The sequence below is a fragment of the Homalodisca vitripennis genome, chromosome 5, assembly GCF_021130785.1.
Source record: "Homalodisca vitripennis isolate AUS2020 chromosome 5, UT_GWSS_2.1, whole genome shotgun sequence".
NCBI classification, from domain to species: domain Eukaryota; kingdom Metazoa; phylum Arthropoda; class Insecta; order Hemiptera; family Cicadellidae; genus Homalodisca; species Homalodisca vitripennis.
The window spans coordinates 91,985,471-92,003,186 of NC_060211.1; the positions used below are offsets into that span (position 1 = coordinate 91,985,471).

General features: G+C 34.7%; 1 protein-coding gene across 5 annotated transcripts in view; it reads right to left on the reverse strand.

The window, feature by feature from the left end:
* LOC124362509 (prolyl 4-hydroxylase subunit alpha-2-like) overlaps positions 1 to 17,118 on the reverse strand; it is a 30,154-nt gene extending 13,036 nt beyond the window's left edge. The window contains exons 1-5 of one of the 5 annotated variants that reach the window (XM_046817076.1): positions 16,527 to 16,809; positions 7,133 to 7,297; positions 5,501 to 5,643; positions 663 to 821; positions 192 to 356 (exon numbers count right to left, since the gene is read on the reverse strand). In XM_046817076.1, the coding sequence (XP_046673032.1) occupies positions 192 to 356; positions 663 to 821; positions 5,501 to 5,643; positions 7,133 to 7,297; positions 16,527 to 16,552 (658 nt within the window). In that variant the 5' untranslated portion in view covers positions 16,553 to 16,809. The other 4 variants (XM_046817077.1, XM_046817078.1, XM_046817074.1 and 1 more) reach the window with 4 other exon arrangements.
* Positions 17,119 to 17,716: the final 598 nt, after the last annotated feature.

Below are 17,716 nucleotides of genomic sequence, written 5' to 3' on the forward strand. Positions count from 1 at the left end.
TCTAGAGGCGGCTTTTTAATTGATAAATTTGATTAATTAAATATCTAGAGAAGCCACAACATTTAATGGGTTAAAAATCTTTTAAGCCTAAGGGTCTTATCTTAGAAGAGAAAGAAAATAAATAAAGTGTTTAAACTATTTAGTTTTTGTTGATAAAGTGTAAAATAACAAAATAATTGCTAATTCCTTACTGGCTAGTGTGGAGTAAGTGTACAGCATGCTGGCTAGTTGGTTCTGAGAAACGGTAGTGTCATTCTCTTGATTAACTCTGCGCTGCGCAGCCCTCAGCCAAGTGGTTGCCAAGACGAACTCGTGGCGTTGAGACAGAAACTGAGCTACTTCCACACAGTCCGCAGCTAAAATATGATGAATTATGTCTCAGACTTTCATTCTGCATACGCTTTACTAATAATTTATCTTAGTTAATAACTTTTTGTCAGATGTTCAGTTTGGATTTTGAAAAGAAATATCAATAATAGACACAAACCTTTTTTAATATATATATTCATGATGATACATGGGTGATACAAATAAATACCAACTTACATTTAACTTACCAACTGTTAAATGAGTAATAATGTTATTATATCGAATCTTTAGAAATTTATATCAAGATTACTAATATTTAAATTACAATTTGAAATATTAAATTTCCTACCTACCGTTTAGTTTTGAGAATGCCTGGCTGTTGGCTACCCAGCCATCAGATAATTGGTCAGTATCCAGTTCGTAAACTTTTTGTAGCCTTGTCAGTCCTCTGATTGCTCCTTGTGTGTCCTCATTGAAGGTCTGCATGTCTTGTAGCAGTGATGGTGGAATTTCTATAGCAATTTTTTTACTAACAGTCAAACTAAAAATACTTATGAAATAAACTGATGTACTAATTTAGTGTATTTAAAAATTGCATACAAATAAGTGCACATTTTTGTATTTCAAGTAATATTTACAGGGTGTTCCAGACCACCCGTGCATTTTCTATAGCAGGAAAACAACATACAACCACAATATGAAACAATATTGTTTCAACCCCATTTTTGACCCTAAAGAATTCAGTAAAATTATTTCTAACCCTGAAAATTGCCCAAGAGGTCACTTTTTGGAGGGTAGGGGCTGTTTTTGGAAAACCTTCAAATGGGAACATAAGTAATGTGATACCTCATTTTAAAGGTCATGTACCCTGAGCATTTTAGTGCCAAAAACTCAATATTATGTTTATTCATATGTGAAGGGCATGACAAAATGGCTTTAATTGCAGATTTTAACAGTAAATTCAACTGCTAGCCTCTCTGAAGACCTAAGCGCCATTTTTTTGGTATGATGTTTATTACATACCCTATCAGGAAATATGGTGTGACATAACTTTTACTTCCTTTTATAGTTAAAAAAAATCATGAAATATTAATAAATTAAAAAGCCAAAAAGTAAAAAAATTTAAATAGCAACCTATGTAACAAAATACACCATTTAAAAATCCTATTTAAGACAAACGTGTTTTGTATTTGAAGGTTTTTCTATCTCGCACCATTTCAGGAATGTCATTGAACAAATGGGGGCAAAATACGAGAAGCCTCTCCTTCCGAATTCCAGCCTCACCTTAGAGACGTGAAACTTCCCTTTCAGCTCTTCAGGTTGTTTAATTTTCCTTAGATTGACAAGGAATCTATTGACTTTGCTTGTTTTAAGTGTTGTATAACTATTCCTAAAATGTCTTATTCTAACAAAGAGGGTTTCTAACAAAAAGGGAACTGGAAACATCAGTACAGGCTATAAATATCAATAGCCATAGCCAAGAACTGACACTTGAAATGGCAATGATCAAACTAACCATGGGGGAAAAAGGCAACAGTACATTCTTGGCGTGTATAGAACTCCAGCAGGACGGCTGGAAAGAAGCACTGAGTCTACTTTCGGCAGCAATTGAGGAGACAAAAGCAGAAAATCACCCACTTCTAGTAATGGGGGACATTAATGTTGATGGTTTGACAACAAACAGGGACAACCAAATGCTAAATAAACACTTTAAGCAGCCACAACATCTCAAGACTTGCCACTCCCCCCAACCCGGGTCACCCCCACGTCTAGCACATCAATAGACTTTATCTGCACGAACCTACACAAAGGAACAAACAACCTCAACTGTAATTCATGCCGGGAGTCTCAGACCACACTGCTCAACTCTGCGAAATAAACCACGCAACATCAGTACCAACCCAAAAGAAGGACAATCTGCAGAATACTAAATCAAGAAAACCTAAATCTTCTGAAGGTTCAGCTGGAGCAAGAAGACTGGGAAAATGTACTTAACTCGGACTCAGCGGAAATAGCCTACAACAACTTTCTATCAACCATTATCAGAACCAATGAACATGATATGCCCTAGGAAGACCGTGAGACAAAAGAAAAGGAAGGCACCAATATATATGGATGAGGAAACCAATCGTCTTAAAGCAACATATCTGACATGGCACCGAACGTACGAGCTCACAGGTGCACAAACAGATAAAAATGAAATGAGCAAGGCCAAAAAAGAATATGATATCAGGCTAAAATTAAATAAACGGCAAGCAGCAGCAAATCACATAGCTAACTCCGAAAAACAAATCAAAAAGCCTTATGGCAGGTTATAAATAGTGAGAGAGGAATCAAATGTTCTAAACTATCCCAACCACGACTTAACATTGGAGGAGACGTCATCACCAACCCTCTTCAAATAGCTAACCACCTTAATGAATACTTTGCAAATATAGCAGATCACACCCTAAGTCACCAGCCCAAGAATAGGAAAAACAGACTGCAAGCCAACCCCAAACCACAAAACACGATTTAACCCCCAGCTGCCCCCTCACTAATGAACATGAAGTCGAGGCCATAATAAAGAGTCTTAAACCTAAAACCTCAGCAGGGATTGATGAAATTTTCAGCAAGAATGCTAAAATACTGCAGTAAACCACTGATACAACCTCTAGTTAAAATAAATAACCTATCCCTTGCTCATGGCCATTTTCCATCAGCCTTAAACAAAGTAAAGTATACCCAAAGCTCAAAGGTGGAAGCCACACAGAAGCCACTAACTACAGGCCCATTTCTCTGATCCCAACATGCTCTAAGGTGATCGAGAAAGTAGTTCTGAAAAGACTAATGGACCACTGTGAGCTACACACACCTCTTAACAGACAATCAACACGGCTTTATTAAAGGAAGGTCCACAACACATCGGCCATTATTAAACTTGCGGAATTTATCATCGATAACCTAGAAGAGAAAAAACATAGTCACAAGTATCATGCTGGACTTCAGCAAGGATTTGACTGCCTGGGGCACGAGCTGATCCTCTACAAACTCGAACAACTTGGAATTAAAGGACATGCTAAAGAGTGGTTCAAGAGCTACCTGGAGGGGAGAAGCCAGACAGTTGAGATTCAATGCAGACACAAAAATCTCTCACAAACACTGAGATCAAACCCCCCTGCCTGTCAAGAGAGGCGTGCCTCAGGGCTCAGTGCTCGGACCAGTCCTATTCATCCTCATGACTAATGACATGCCGCAGTACTTAGGCACATACTGTGCGCCACTGATGTACGCCGACGACACAACACTTTTAATGTCTGAGTCAACACCTAACAATATGGCAGTCAACTCCTATACTGCGCTAAACTTAGCATACCAATACTGCCACGAAAACGATCTGGTTGTCAACACTGAAAAGACCAAACAACTGGCTTTTGGAAGGAGACGAGAGGGACGTTCCCGCACTGCCTGATGTATCAATGGAAAAGCCAAACCAAATTCCTCAGGATGACCATTGATAACAACCTATCATGGAACAATCACCTTGACACACTCTCAAAAAAACTGAACACATGTTTATACATCTTAAAAAGAGTAAAAAGTGCCAGTGATGACGCAACTTACAAGGATCGCCTACTATGCTCTGATCGAGTCACACCTGAGATACGGTCTCGTGGTCTGGGGAGGCACAACAGCAGGAAACGTAAAAAGAATCCTACTGTTACAGAAAAGAGCAGTCAGAATTATGTCAGGTCTCGGTCCAAGGGAAAGCTGCAGAGACGCCTTCATTCATGAAGGTGTCTTAACGATCATTAGCCTTTACATTAGAGAGGTCATAATGCATGCTGTCAAAGAGGAGTTACAACGAGGCCACAACCTTCACAACTATAACACGCGCCAAGCTTTAAACTTCCACCTGCCACAACACCGCACTGCTCTGTTTACGAGGGAAAACCATCCTACATTGGCAGGAGACTATTCAACCACCTTCCGGAGGACATAAAAATGCTACAAGGAAATACATTGAAGACCAAACTAACCAGATGGCTGGCCGGCCCGACCATTCTACTCCATGGATGAGTTCATGAACTGGAAAAGGAGAAGAACAGGATGGCAGATAAAGAACCAACTTTGTAAAACTTGACGCCATTGCAATTCTTGATGTTTTTGTTAATAAAGAGTTTGTCTATTGTCTATTGTCTATTGTCTATTTTGAAATCTTATGGTATTGGGTGGGTGTTTCTATGTAACTGCTGCGGAAACCTATGCACAACATTACTCAGGGCAAGAGCACCATTCTCTAATACTTGATTGATCAATATTTTTATAGAATTTATTATTTACGTCTTGGATGCAATTCTTAAAATACTGTATCAATATTTCACAGAAACTTTAGAAAGTATAGTTTCTATTTTACTTATATTGCCAAATTAGGACTACATTATTGGTTATTAAGATTAAAAATTGGTGTGTATCGAAAACTTCTGTGATGATTTTCTGTTTTTTTTAAAACAAAAAACACTATCTAAATGATATACTTATAGGTTTTAGGACTCAAACTATTGAGTAACATATAACTATATATTAAGTTCTCTATATGGAAAATTAATTATCTCTGTTTATTTACTTTAAAATACAGAATAAGCACCATTTATATAATGTATTGTTAAGTAAATAACATGAACTCTTAATAAATATGTGGTAAATAATATGGCTTTACCAATAAGACAACTAGGCTGCATGCCTAGACGTTTTTGTTTTATTGTCATGTGTAGTGAGTGATTTATATTATTTACTTTGCTATGCACTAATAATTTTCTCACTATTCGGTTATCAAAACATAATGTATTTTATTGTACAATGTTTTAAATTCAATTAGAATATTTTTCATCAGAATTACAAACTTAATATATTTGTTACATTTTTATGGAACAATATTCACAAAACTCACAAACAAATTTTTGAGCTTAGGGGCCTAGAAAATGAAATTCGCCACTGCTAATAAACATGAATGGTACCAGTTCAGTCAATTTTTACAAAATTGTATCATCCTTTTGCACAAGCAACACTCTTTGTATTGTCTGGAAATAATTTTTAAGATAGAAAATAACAATACTTTGAGTTGAGTTATTGGTATTAGTGCCATTACAATAATTTTACCTAAGTTTGTATGTATGCAGTATTTTACACAGAAAAGTATGAGTTCACTCACTATGGTTCCCTGCCATAATGTTCATAATGAGAGGCCAATCTCTAGAAAGACGCTTGATGAGCGAAAACCCATCCACTGGATGATCCAGATACTCTCTTGTGTCACCATCTCTTGTTCTTTGGCTCAAGATTTTTTTGTGTTGCCTATAACAGTCAGCTTCTATCACTCCAAACTATTCAAGGATTTATTATGCTACTATCATGCAGATGTTTTTACTTTCTCCCTCCTACATAGTGTAGGAGAAAATGATGTGATGGTACAGAAACATTCAATTTTAGTTTTTACTTAAGATTGTTTAGAATTACCTTAGTAAAATAGGTAGTTTTTTTATGACAATGTCTACCGATACATTCAAATTCAAGATTACTAACTCAGATGCACTTCATGTGCTTCACAGGGATCATGTGAAACTAAGTGTAAATCATAATATGAGTATGTTTCTATCTTCAGTCTCTGTCTATGTTGATGACGGATAATAAGTTAGATCTTCTTAATTTATTGGTGCAGGCAAAAACATTATAATTGTCTTACTATTGAAATTGAATTTTTATGAATAGTAAAAAAAAGTTGTGCTAGAAATCTTTCCTTCTTTTATCCACAACAACATGCAGACATGGCGGCAGTTAAAAAACTTGAAATCTATACATTTAAATGTCTTTAAAATTAATAAAAGTTTCCTCATTTAAAGTGTGCTGTTAGATTTATGGTTTACAAGACCACAATAGTAGCCCATAAAAAAATAGACACCCTGTATATAACAAAGATCTGAAAAGTTCCAACTTCCCAGGTTAACTTTAGAATAGTTAACATGTTCATATCTCCTTTGGTAATATATATAATAACATCTCGTTATTGATGGATTTCAAAATAACCCACTCCCAAAAAACATGGGGTGGAAGCAATTCAGAAAGTTTTAAAATGATGACCTGCTGAATAGTATTTCCAATTAAAAGTCTTGATGGTCTTATTTGTCTACAAGCAATGATATTAAGAAAATCAATTTCAGATTCTTCTGTGCAATATAGATACTATTTAAACAAAGGTAAAATTTTAATTTCAACTGGATCTTATGTTGGATGTTTAATTTCACCAATCTTCTCCTTATATCAAGATCTTTAAAATGGTTACTACACATTATTTACTCACAACTACATTTTTCCGCTTTTGGAGAGGTGTAAACAATTTTAAACGGTAACTCCATTATGGATAACTCATTGTAACAGTATTGATGAAAGAAGAGAAATATTGAATATTAGATACCTCAAAATTGGCTTTGTTGTGTGTGTTTGAGAGCATTGGTTCAATGTTTAATTTTTCTTAACTACTGTTGTTTTGATGGTTTCTGTAAAAGATCTAAAGAAATATTTTACTATTTTAATTTAACTTAAGAAATAATTCTACTGTTCCATGGTTATTATTAAATTCATACAAATTGCAATAGCCTTATTATTTTATGATAAAGACTGCTAAACAAAAAAGTATTCATTCCAATAAAACTTTAACCCAGATCACTCTTAAATGTACTGAATAAAAGTTAAAAATGTTTTTAAGCATGTTCGTCTTCATTAACTATATACATTTAAACTTAAATCGGTTTTAAACCTTCATGAATTAAATATCAGTCAAACTTACTGAACTAGCATATCCAGTTTGGCCTGATGATACTGTATAGAAGCTTGGAGAGAATCCAGCAGTTTCCCCTCTGTGAGATAGAGTTGTCTCATCCGAGGTATTGAGGTGAACACATCTCCTTGTATTGTGTGAAACTTCAGAGCCACACATATCAGGGGTATTAGCCTGATCATACATAATAAAGTCATTACGTTTTTAGAAACTAAAAATTGAAGACTTATATCGCTAATTCTCACAATACAATTTTTAGTCTTAACATCTTAGTAATCAATTTGTTTATTGCTGCAGGAAAGAGCTAAGTTTTCAAAACGTACTGACTGACTTTTTCAAAGAGCTCAACATTGGTTTTTAAATTTTGGATCTAGCAAATTTCTTACAATATGATAACACACTGGGTGACTAGCTCCTGAGTGAGAACAATTCCAAAATATGAATGGCGGTCGCAGATGAATCCAAGTGACAGTTGGAGATAGTAGTGTATTACTGTGGCCAAAGCTAGAGAGATTACAATTTATCTCAGCCCTGTCAATAAGAATTAGTTTATGTTAAAATCAATATTTTGAAATTTATGAAGTACTAGCAGTTACCTGTGGCTTCAAACACAATTTTGTAGGTTTTGCACGTGTATGAGCACTTCTGTTTGTATTGAATTATATTTCTGATACCAATTTTGAGATTGGCTTTCAAAAAGTATGTCAAGAAGTTTATATTTATGACCATTGTAATTTACTCTGGTCTCTGAGTATATTATTGTATAGAGTATTTAAACAAGAGTTTGAAAAGTATGGGTACGGCTTAATATTTAAAAAACCATAGGAGATAACATTTATAAACTTTGCACAGTGTCATATGGCTATGTAAACTATTTTTTCTTGCTATTACCATGACATGCCAACCACAGAGGAAAACATCGGTATTTATTGTGTTTTATTTATTGTGTTATAAATTTATGACATAATTTGCTAATTAAAAAAAGTCAGTGAAAACACATTGGTTAGTAGAGTGAAACGCCGCCAACCGCATCAGAATACGACGATCCAGTCAGAAATGGCAGCGCATAATGTACTTCACAATGTGTACCTAAAACAACCCGCCATTTCTGATTGGATAAACCTTTTGAGATGCGGTTTGCGGCATTCAACTCTACTAAGTGAGCTCTTTCAAATGAGGTATCACTCGACCCACGCTTCAATTTAAGATTTCCATGTTTTCCTCTGTGGGCCGTCCCCCCATGGTTGGCATGTCATGGTAATAGCAAGGAAAAATAGTTTACATAGCCATATGACACTGTGCAAAGTTTATAGATGTTATCTCTTATGGTTTTGTAAATATTAAGCCGTACCCATACTTTTCAAACACCCTGTATATACACAGACAGGTTTGAGAAGCCTACATCTGTCAAAAGACAACTTAAATGGGTTTTATAACAGCCTTTAAATTTATAGTAAAAGTTAAATAGTAACTTTGTCTTTGATATCTGCATTTAGTACTGTCTAAGCACTTCATATTTAATATTTGTTAAAATGTAAGTTAAAAGTATATTTAAAAAAAAAAAACTTTAAAATTTATTATCTGTATATTTTCTTAATCTGTACTCAACAGTGGTTGCAGAAAAGGTTGAGATAAGAAGTGTTGTTAATAGAAGCTTACTCTATGCTTTCAAACTATAAATTTTAACAAATTGAAAATAGTGGTTAAAATTAATTAAACATATGGTTGTGCTGTCATGATACAATGTTTACACAGAACAGTTGATTATGTTTTACAGGCTCTTTCAATTATTAATATTCGTTTGCTGTAATGCAACTTCAGAGAACAAGATGGATTTTTCAAATAAGAATAATCTTAATCAGGGATGCCATGAATACATAATGTAAAATTTCAGTACAATTGGTTGAATAATTTACGAAAGAATAACAAATTCACTTCTGCATTTATAATACTATCAGGATATTGTCATATATTAATGGATCAGTTTTACAGATGTACTTTAAAGTGTATATTGTTTATTTTTAACAACTACTATCAGTATAGAAAACTAGCTGTAATCCCCAGCTTCACGTACAATTTGCTAATGAATAACTAGGATGTCGTAAACATGTCCTTTCTTAAAGGCATAGCACTCCTGAGATAAGTGACGGTCATTGGTAGGAGGCATTCCTATTTCCAAATGCGTTTTAAAGTTTAGTTTTAAATGTCAGTGTTTTGGAGCCCTGAAGTTCAACCAATATCACCAGTAAAATATGAATGTACAAGCAAAATCCAATGATATTTGATTGATAACTTAAACTGTTTTAGGCCATTGAAGAGGGATCCCTAACATTCTTAGTAAGAAGTACTTATTATGGAGCCACAGAACCATTTTGAAACACAGGTAGGCATATTTAAGGTACATGGTATTTCATTGTCTATGTGAACTCAACACAATTACTCATTTTTTGTGTGATAAAAGCATAAACATAAACCTATCTCAGCTATAATATTAATATAATATTGAGATAAATTCCTTAGAAGGGAACGTTTGTCTGTTTTGCAGGCCACCTGGCTGCCCCAGGAGGGTTCACTTCTGGCTGGTTTTTACCTTCCAATTGAACCTTCACTGAATACACCAATACCTGATGTCACATATGTGGGTAGCTCTATGGATGTTAAGAAGTGGCACATTACTAACTGCAAATGTCAAGATATTGGGATGGAAGAGTGCATCGATAGGTCTAGTCTACTGTTGGAGATGACTGTTGGAGTGGGTGGAGCTGCCTTAGTATTAAAAGGCTGATGCTAGCCTAAACAAGAGGAAGTGCTGTTCCCTGTCCGCTTTGACTGGAGAGGCTGGTACAGAGCTAGCCTCCCTCTCTTTAAAGGTGACATGACTGAGATACAGTGCCCATCATCCTCCTCATGGATCTTGACAGGAGGCGACCCCTACCCTCAACTCTCAGTCTTAACCACCCTGAATATCTTCTCACTCTGGAAGTAAGTGCAACGGTTCTTTCAGTCCCAAGTAAAATGAGAGGTTTCTCATCTTTTTGTCTTAAAAAGGACAAGTAAGATAAAACCACCCAGTTTGTTTGTACACTCGGTTTTCATTCTGGGAAAATATGAATAACTGTAATTTTGATACAATAAAGTACTGTATAAGTCCTTTCTTTCTGATCTATATTCATTACATTATTCTATTTACTTGGTTCAGTCTAGAAATTACATCAATAACTGATGTAATTTCTATATACCTAATCAGTATTGTATCTCTCATCGGTGCAAAAGGTATCAGTGCCACAATGTTAAAGAAACAAAATACCTGGTATCTTATATCCAGATATTTACAATTTTGTTCATTAAATTGAATTTTATAGCAATTTTAAAATGATATCCAGAATACACTAAATGTTTTGAATTTGTCACTGGAGTCATCCACACTAGTGTACCTACTACATCTCAAAAACATTTCTTTTTCATCTGTGGCAACTTTCAAATTGTTATAAACAGTAGTTCTAACTTTTTCAACTTTTCTTTCTGTAATAACATAATTTTGATTAATTAGAACGTTTTAAAACAAAAATATACCCAAATTGGTCATATTGTAATTTAGTGATGCACTTACCAGTGAGCAACATTTCATTTTTATTTATATAGATTACCATCTTCATTGTTCTTGAAAATAAAGAAGGTAAGAAATTAGGTCATAAAATTTTTGGCTAAAATCCATATTTTAATGGTTGAAGCCAAATATATAGAATACCTGGTAACTGAGCTACACTTTGACTTTTTTTTTAGAGTATTAGATTTAAGTCTGTTTAACCAATTGTTTATTCAACATTTTTCTTGTTGGTAACATGGCTACCCATAAACCCAATGTTAAAATTTGCTGGGGTATAGAATTATGCTAACTGATTTATGAGACAAAAATTCCAAATCTAAAAGACAAAACCTAACAAAACAAATACCCATATATGGTTCTCGGGTTACTAGATATCCAGATCCATTCTGCATAATTGGCTCATATTATAGGATAAAGTACCATATGCAATATCCTATTGTCATAGTAATATCATATATCTAAATAATGTGAATTAAAGTTATCTTACTTAACTTTATCTGTATGATTATTTATTAATCCTTGATAATTGTTAAACTATACTTATCTAAACTCTAATGATTAATTTGGAATAAGAGGAATCAGTTCTAATTTCCTTTACCCTTCATATTACTTATCTGTAACCATTCAAAAACTCATAATTTTCACTCTCTATTCAAGATTATAGAAGCATTAAAATGTTTTTTTTATTTATATTTTTATACATATGTATAATTTACCAGATGTTACCTGCAGCTATGCACACAAATTCACTGCAGTATAAAAGAGGCCACATACACATATTCTTTTTCAAAGGCACAAACATGGTGAAACAATGGCTAATACCCACAAAAGTCCTATTACCTAAACATTTATCATGAGAATAATTCATTTAAAGGACATATTCCTGCTTTATGAGCCATCAGGCTTGATGTCTTTTGTTTCTCAGTATTTGTTCTTGAGAGAGCCGAGTTCTGAGACTGAGTTGGAGATAGCACTGGTTCGAATCGTGTCTGGGACTGTTGCTCTATATCACTGTCAACCTTTCACTGTACTGACTCTTCCCCTTTTTCTGTTTCATAATACCCTTGCACAGGCCAGTGGCCCATGAGGACGGGCAGAATAAGGCTAAAAAGAGGAATCAGCCTCTACTTTAAAAACTGAAAAGAATAGTATGAATAAATATAAACCTGATGTAACTTATGCCTTTGCTTTTCAATCTCTGTTCGTTACATCATCCTATTTCCCTGGTTCAGTCTAGGAATGATCAATTATTATATGCTTAATCATTTTCAGTGCAAAATGGATCGCCTTCCCCCAATGGTTTTCTCAGTTCTCAAAAAGATTGTACTTGTGTCTGGTCCATTGCTTGGAGATTCCATTTGTAATTATCATGGGCTCTCAGTACAAGGTCGATGGAACTGATAAAAAGTGCAACGGTCACAAACAGGATCCGAACCTGCACTATCTCTAACTCAAACTCAAATTCCAACGTCTTAGACCACTCGGCCATCAGCACTCCCGCCATAAGAAAAAATTGAACTAAATTACTTGATTCTAGTATTCCATTGGACTAGTCTGTTTAGAGGACGGAGTTAATTGTCTATTGTTTATGTACCACTTAAACTTAGTAATTCACATAATCAAGATTTCATTACTGACTGTAAAATTTGAGTGAATAAATCGTATAACATCAATCAAACTTGTATGAAATGCAGCTTTACTTATATTATCTTGAATTAGGTCTACCTAATTACTACAAACTCATATATATTTAGATTTATGCCATACTGTCCGGTTGTGGTGTGCTTTTCAATCAGATTTATCCCCCTAAAACCAAGTCCTAGTTACGCCACTGAGGTCAATAGTTTAATACTAGTAAAGTAAAACATACCTGTAAATTAATTTCATTTCACACATCAAAATTGCATTTAATTTCTATCAAAATTATTTGCTTTTGGAGCAATTTCAAAAACACATAACACACATTGAAACTTGTGATCCACTTTGAGTGTTTCAGATTTAACAGACCAATTCACTTATTTTGATTTCGTAGAATTTTATCCAAAACTAATATTGACTTTATATTATTTTCACATAACCGTTTAGACTTTACAATTTAACGTCATTACACATAAACAGACTTTTAACAATAATTATAACAGTAGAGGAAAGTACCCAAATACGGACCCCTGCCTTAATGTGGAACCCCCATGGTTATTGTCTCTGATGAGTGCTGAAACCTAGCAACAAACAGTTTTTAAAATACTAGTGCAAGGTTCCACCACAAAGTAGAAGAGCGCTAGCGTCACCTGCTCCAGTTGCTTTCTTGACAGTCGGCCATTACGTGTTTTTGCAATACTAAAAGTTTTTGTGAGTGCTCAGTTTTTTTTTAGTTGGACGCGATAAGTGACAGGTAAGCCTTACAACCCTTATATATTCTTAAATGGTAATGTTGAAGGAATCACGTAACCATGTAATTTATTTCCATGGGATATTTTTTTAATTAAATATGGCGTTTTAAAAATTCAGAAATGAGGTGCCTAAAACGGACCCCAACAGTTGCCTAAACTGTGACCCCCTGCATAACGTGTGATATTTTATTTTAAAAATACGGCCTAGTTATTTTTTTCTAGATTATATTCCTTATTGTATTGTGTTTTCAGATTAAAAAGAAGAATGGGGAAAATAATAGCCCAGCGAAAATGGAATGAATCTGACATGATAAAAAGCAATAGACGCAGTTCGTAAAAAAAAATATGGGATGGAAAAAGGCTAGTAAACACTTCAATGTGCCCAAAACTACTCTTATAAGATTATCTAATGTTAAGTACGGCACATCTGAAGAGGCAGTAAAAGTAAAGAGGGGTAGGCCAACTGTTTTGAGTAAAGATATTGAAGAGGAGCTAGTTACTTACTGTCTTGCGATGGAGAGGCATCATTTTTTGGTCTTACTCGTGCTGATCTCCGAAGAATCGCTGTCCAATTGGCAGAAAGAAATCAAATCGCACACCCTTTCAAAAATGAAATTGCAGGGAAAAAATGGGTACGTCTTTTCTACAAAGGCACAAGTCTAAGTTATCAGAAAGAAAAGCCAAACTGGGACTTCTTATAGCAGGGCTCTTGGGTTTAGCAAGGAAAATGTTGAGATGTTTTTTGGCCTTTTGGATGAAGTTTATGAGAAGGAAAAAATTTACTCCTGATAGAATTATATAATGTTGACGAGAGCGGAATAACCGTTGATCAATCAAAAGTAGCAAAGGTTTGTAGGTTCTAAGGGGGAAAAAACAGGTTGCTTCCTTGACTTCAGGAGAGCGTGAAGCCCCTAATCACTGTTGTAGCTTGCATGAGTGCTAGTGGTTCTTTTGTGCCCCCGTTGGTAGTTTTCCCTAGAAAAAAACATGAGTGGTGAACAACTTACAAAAGGAGCTCCAGCTGGAACTATCTTTTCCACACATCCTTCAGGATGGATTCAGACAAATCTTTCACAGAGTGGTTTCGACATTTCATTAAGTTCTCCAATCCCACAAAGAAAAAACCTGTGCTCTTGTTGCTGGATGGGCAACTTTAGCCACACCAAAACATAGATTTAATTGACTGGCAAAAGAACAATCATGTGACATTCTTTCTCTGCCTCCCCACTGCTCTCATAAACTCCAGCCGTTGGACAAGACCTTCATGGGTCCTCTGAAAATCCATTACAGTGATGAAATAAAGACAGTGGCTCAGAATTAACCAACGTCCTGTCACCGCGTTTGATGTGATGGAGTTATTTGGTAAAGCATTACATCAAATGTCAGAGAGCTGAAGTAGCGATATCAATGGTTTTTAAAGTAACTGGGATATGGCCATTGAACAAAACAATATTTCTCGGACGCTGAATAACATACGAAGAAGCTAACAAACAAAGAGATTCCTCTTTTATGAAGCTGTATTGAAGAAAAATAAACCTAAAGGCACAAACCTAAGCCCACCAATAAATCAGAACCAAAGTACTATCGAATGAACAAGGTGGTTTTCAAGAGATCGATTTAAAATAGGCCATCAGCATCAACAAGTTCAGTAGTTGGTTATCTTCCTTTGCCGGATGAAGAACTCGAGATGAGCCCTGCCACATCTTGTCAGATCAGCCCATTTGAATAACCCCAACTTCCACAAGTCAAGAAAAGAACGTCAAATAGAGGACGAAAGCTGCAAGTCTACAGTCATTACTTCTACTCCTTATAAAACTCAAATTAGAGGAGGCCAAAAAAGCTAAAGAAGAGAAGGAAGCACAGCAAAGGCAAAGGCAAAGAACCGTATTACTGGAGGATGTCGGGGGAACCGGAAAAGAAAGGAAAACAAACTGGTTAAGAAACGTCTTTTCTTTTGATGAACGGGATGAAAAAGTATCCGGCAGTGAAGCAGATGAGAGTGTCTCATCCGGAAATTCAGAACTCGCAGGTACCTCCTGGTGTAATTCCAGCCAAAGAAGACGACGCGGCTTGTATGTTTTGCGACAGAAAGTTTTCAGAGGACAATAAAGGAGAACTCTGGGTAATGTGTATCATGTGTTCTATGTGGGCCCATGTAGATTGCGCAGGAGCTGATAAGGACATTTATATCTAGTGATTTTTGCCTTTAATTAATCTACAACCTATTCACTGAACCCAATGTACATTTTCCCAACCTTGAATTTTCCACATTTTCAATTTTTCTACGTTAAAAAAATGTTCAAATAAAAAAAAAACTTTTCTGTCAAACCGTTTTGCAATTGATTTTCAGTTTTATTCCCTTTCCTAGTTCAGTAAATTAAGTTTTTTTGTCATTTTACCCAGGGGTCCAGTTTAGGCAACCTTTTTGAAATTTCACTGAAGTGTAAGGTTTACACAATTTTTGTATTTACTCCTGTAACTTATATATATTTTTGGCATAAATAAATTACAAATAGTACACGACATTAGTAAAGTAAATATTACATAGTTTTTTAAAACAGGTTTTTTCAATAATTTATATATTTTACAATATAAAAACAAATGGGGGTCCGAATTTGGGCACCTTTCCTCCGATTAAAAAGAGGAATCAGCCTCTACTTTAAAAAACTGAAAAGAATAGTATGAATAAATATTAAACCTGATGTAACTTATGCCTTTGCTTTCCAATCTCTGTTCGTTACATCATCCTATTTCCCTGGTTCAGTCTAGGGATGATCAATTATTATATGCTTAATCATTTTCAGTGCAAAATGGATCGCCTTCCCCCAATGGTTTTCTCAGTTCTCAAAAAGATTGTACTTGTGTCTGGTCCATTGCTTGGAGATTCCATTTGTAATTATCATGGGCTCTCAGTGCAAGGTCGATGGAACTGATAAAAAGTGCAACAGTCACAAACAGGATCCGAACCTGCACTATCTCTAACTCAAACTCAAATTCCAAACGTCTTAGACCACTTGGCCATCAGCACTCCCGCCATAAGAAAAAATTGAATAAATTACTTGATTTAGTATTCCATTGGACTAGTCTGTTTAGAGGAACGGAGTTAATTGGTCTATTGTTTAGGTACCAAAAACTTAGTAGTAATTCACATAATCAAAGATTTCATTACTGACTGTAAAATTTCAGTGAATAAATCATATAAACACCAATCAAACTTGTATGAAATGCAGCTCTTACTTATATTATCTTGAATTAGGTCTACCTAATTACTACCAAACTCATATATATTTAGATTTATGCCATACTGTCCGGTGTGGTGTGCTTTTCAATCAGATTTATCCCCCTAAAACCAAGTCCTAGTTACGCCACTGAGGTCAATAGTTTAATGCTAGTAAAGTAAACATACCTGTAAATTAATTTCATTTCACACATCAAAACTGCATTTAATTTCTATCAAAATTATTTACTTTTGGAGCAATTTCAAAAACACATAACACACATTGAAACTTGTGATCCACTTTGAGTGTTTCAGATTTAACAGACCAGTTCACTTATTTGATTTCGTAGAATTTTATCCAAAACTAATATTGACTTTATATTATTTTCACATAACCGTTTAGACTTTACAATTTAACGTCATTACACATAAACAGACTTTTAACAATAATTATAACAGTACCTATTATAAAAAAACCATTAAAAACGTTCTTGTGACTCACATTTCTTTTGATCACATTAGTCAACAAAACATAATGCTGAATAGAACTTTGAAAGTTAAAATCTACTAACACCTATATTAGACTCACCTGTAAATCACCATTATCAAAAGGATAACACGGTTTACCAATGTAAGCCCACAGTGCAATAATAAAGATACCGTGTAGAGATAAACTGATCAGTGTAGACGTAATTACTTGTGATCTTAAAATTGGATAGATAGTGTAGAAAAAATACTAGGAATCGTACAATAAATGTGTGAACCAAACACTCAAGTTTTACAGTTAGTAATGAAATCTTGATTATGTGAATTGCTAAGCTTAAGTGGTACCTAAACAATAGACAATTAACTCCATCCTCTAAACAGACTGGTCCAATGGAATGCTAGAATCAAGTCAATTAGTTCATTTTTTCCTACGTAAAACTGTACTGCTTTGCAATATCAGTTCAGTCACAAGTCACAGTTTGTAAATCTCTCTACCATACCATATGTTGAATAAGTAACACAATTCTTGTAATACCAGTGATGAATACTTAAATGTATTTATTGAGCATAGCATATACTCTTCCACAGGACAGTAAATAATTGGTTCTTAACAGTGACATAAATGATGAGGAAAATAGAAGTAAATAGGATGATAGGATGGGGCTTACCTACAATACTAAGACAACTAGTGAAAAATGCAAAAATATACTTATTTTACTATCTACTATACTAACACCATATTAAAACTTTGCTAGCACAATAATACTATTTTGAGATATTTTGGTCTCAAAAGATGTTAAACTGAAATAAAATTTCTTATTGAGAGGATAACAGGATTTTGTACATTTGCCATCGTTAGTTGTACGTTACAAAAGGTATAACACCTTTTATAA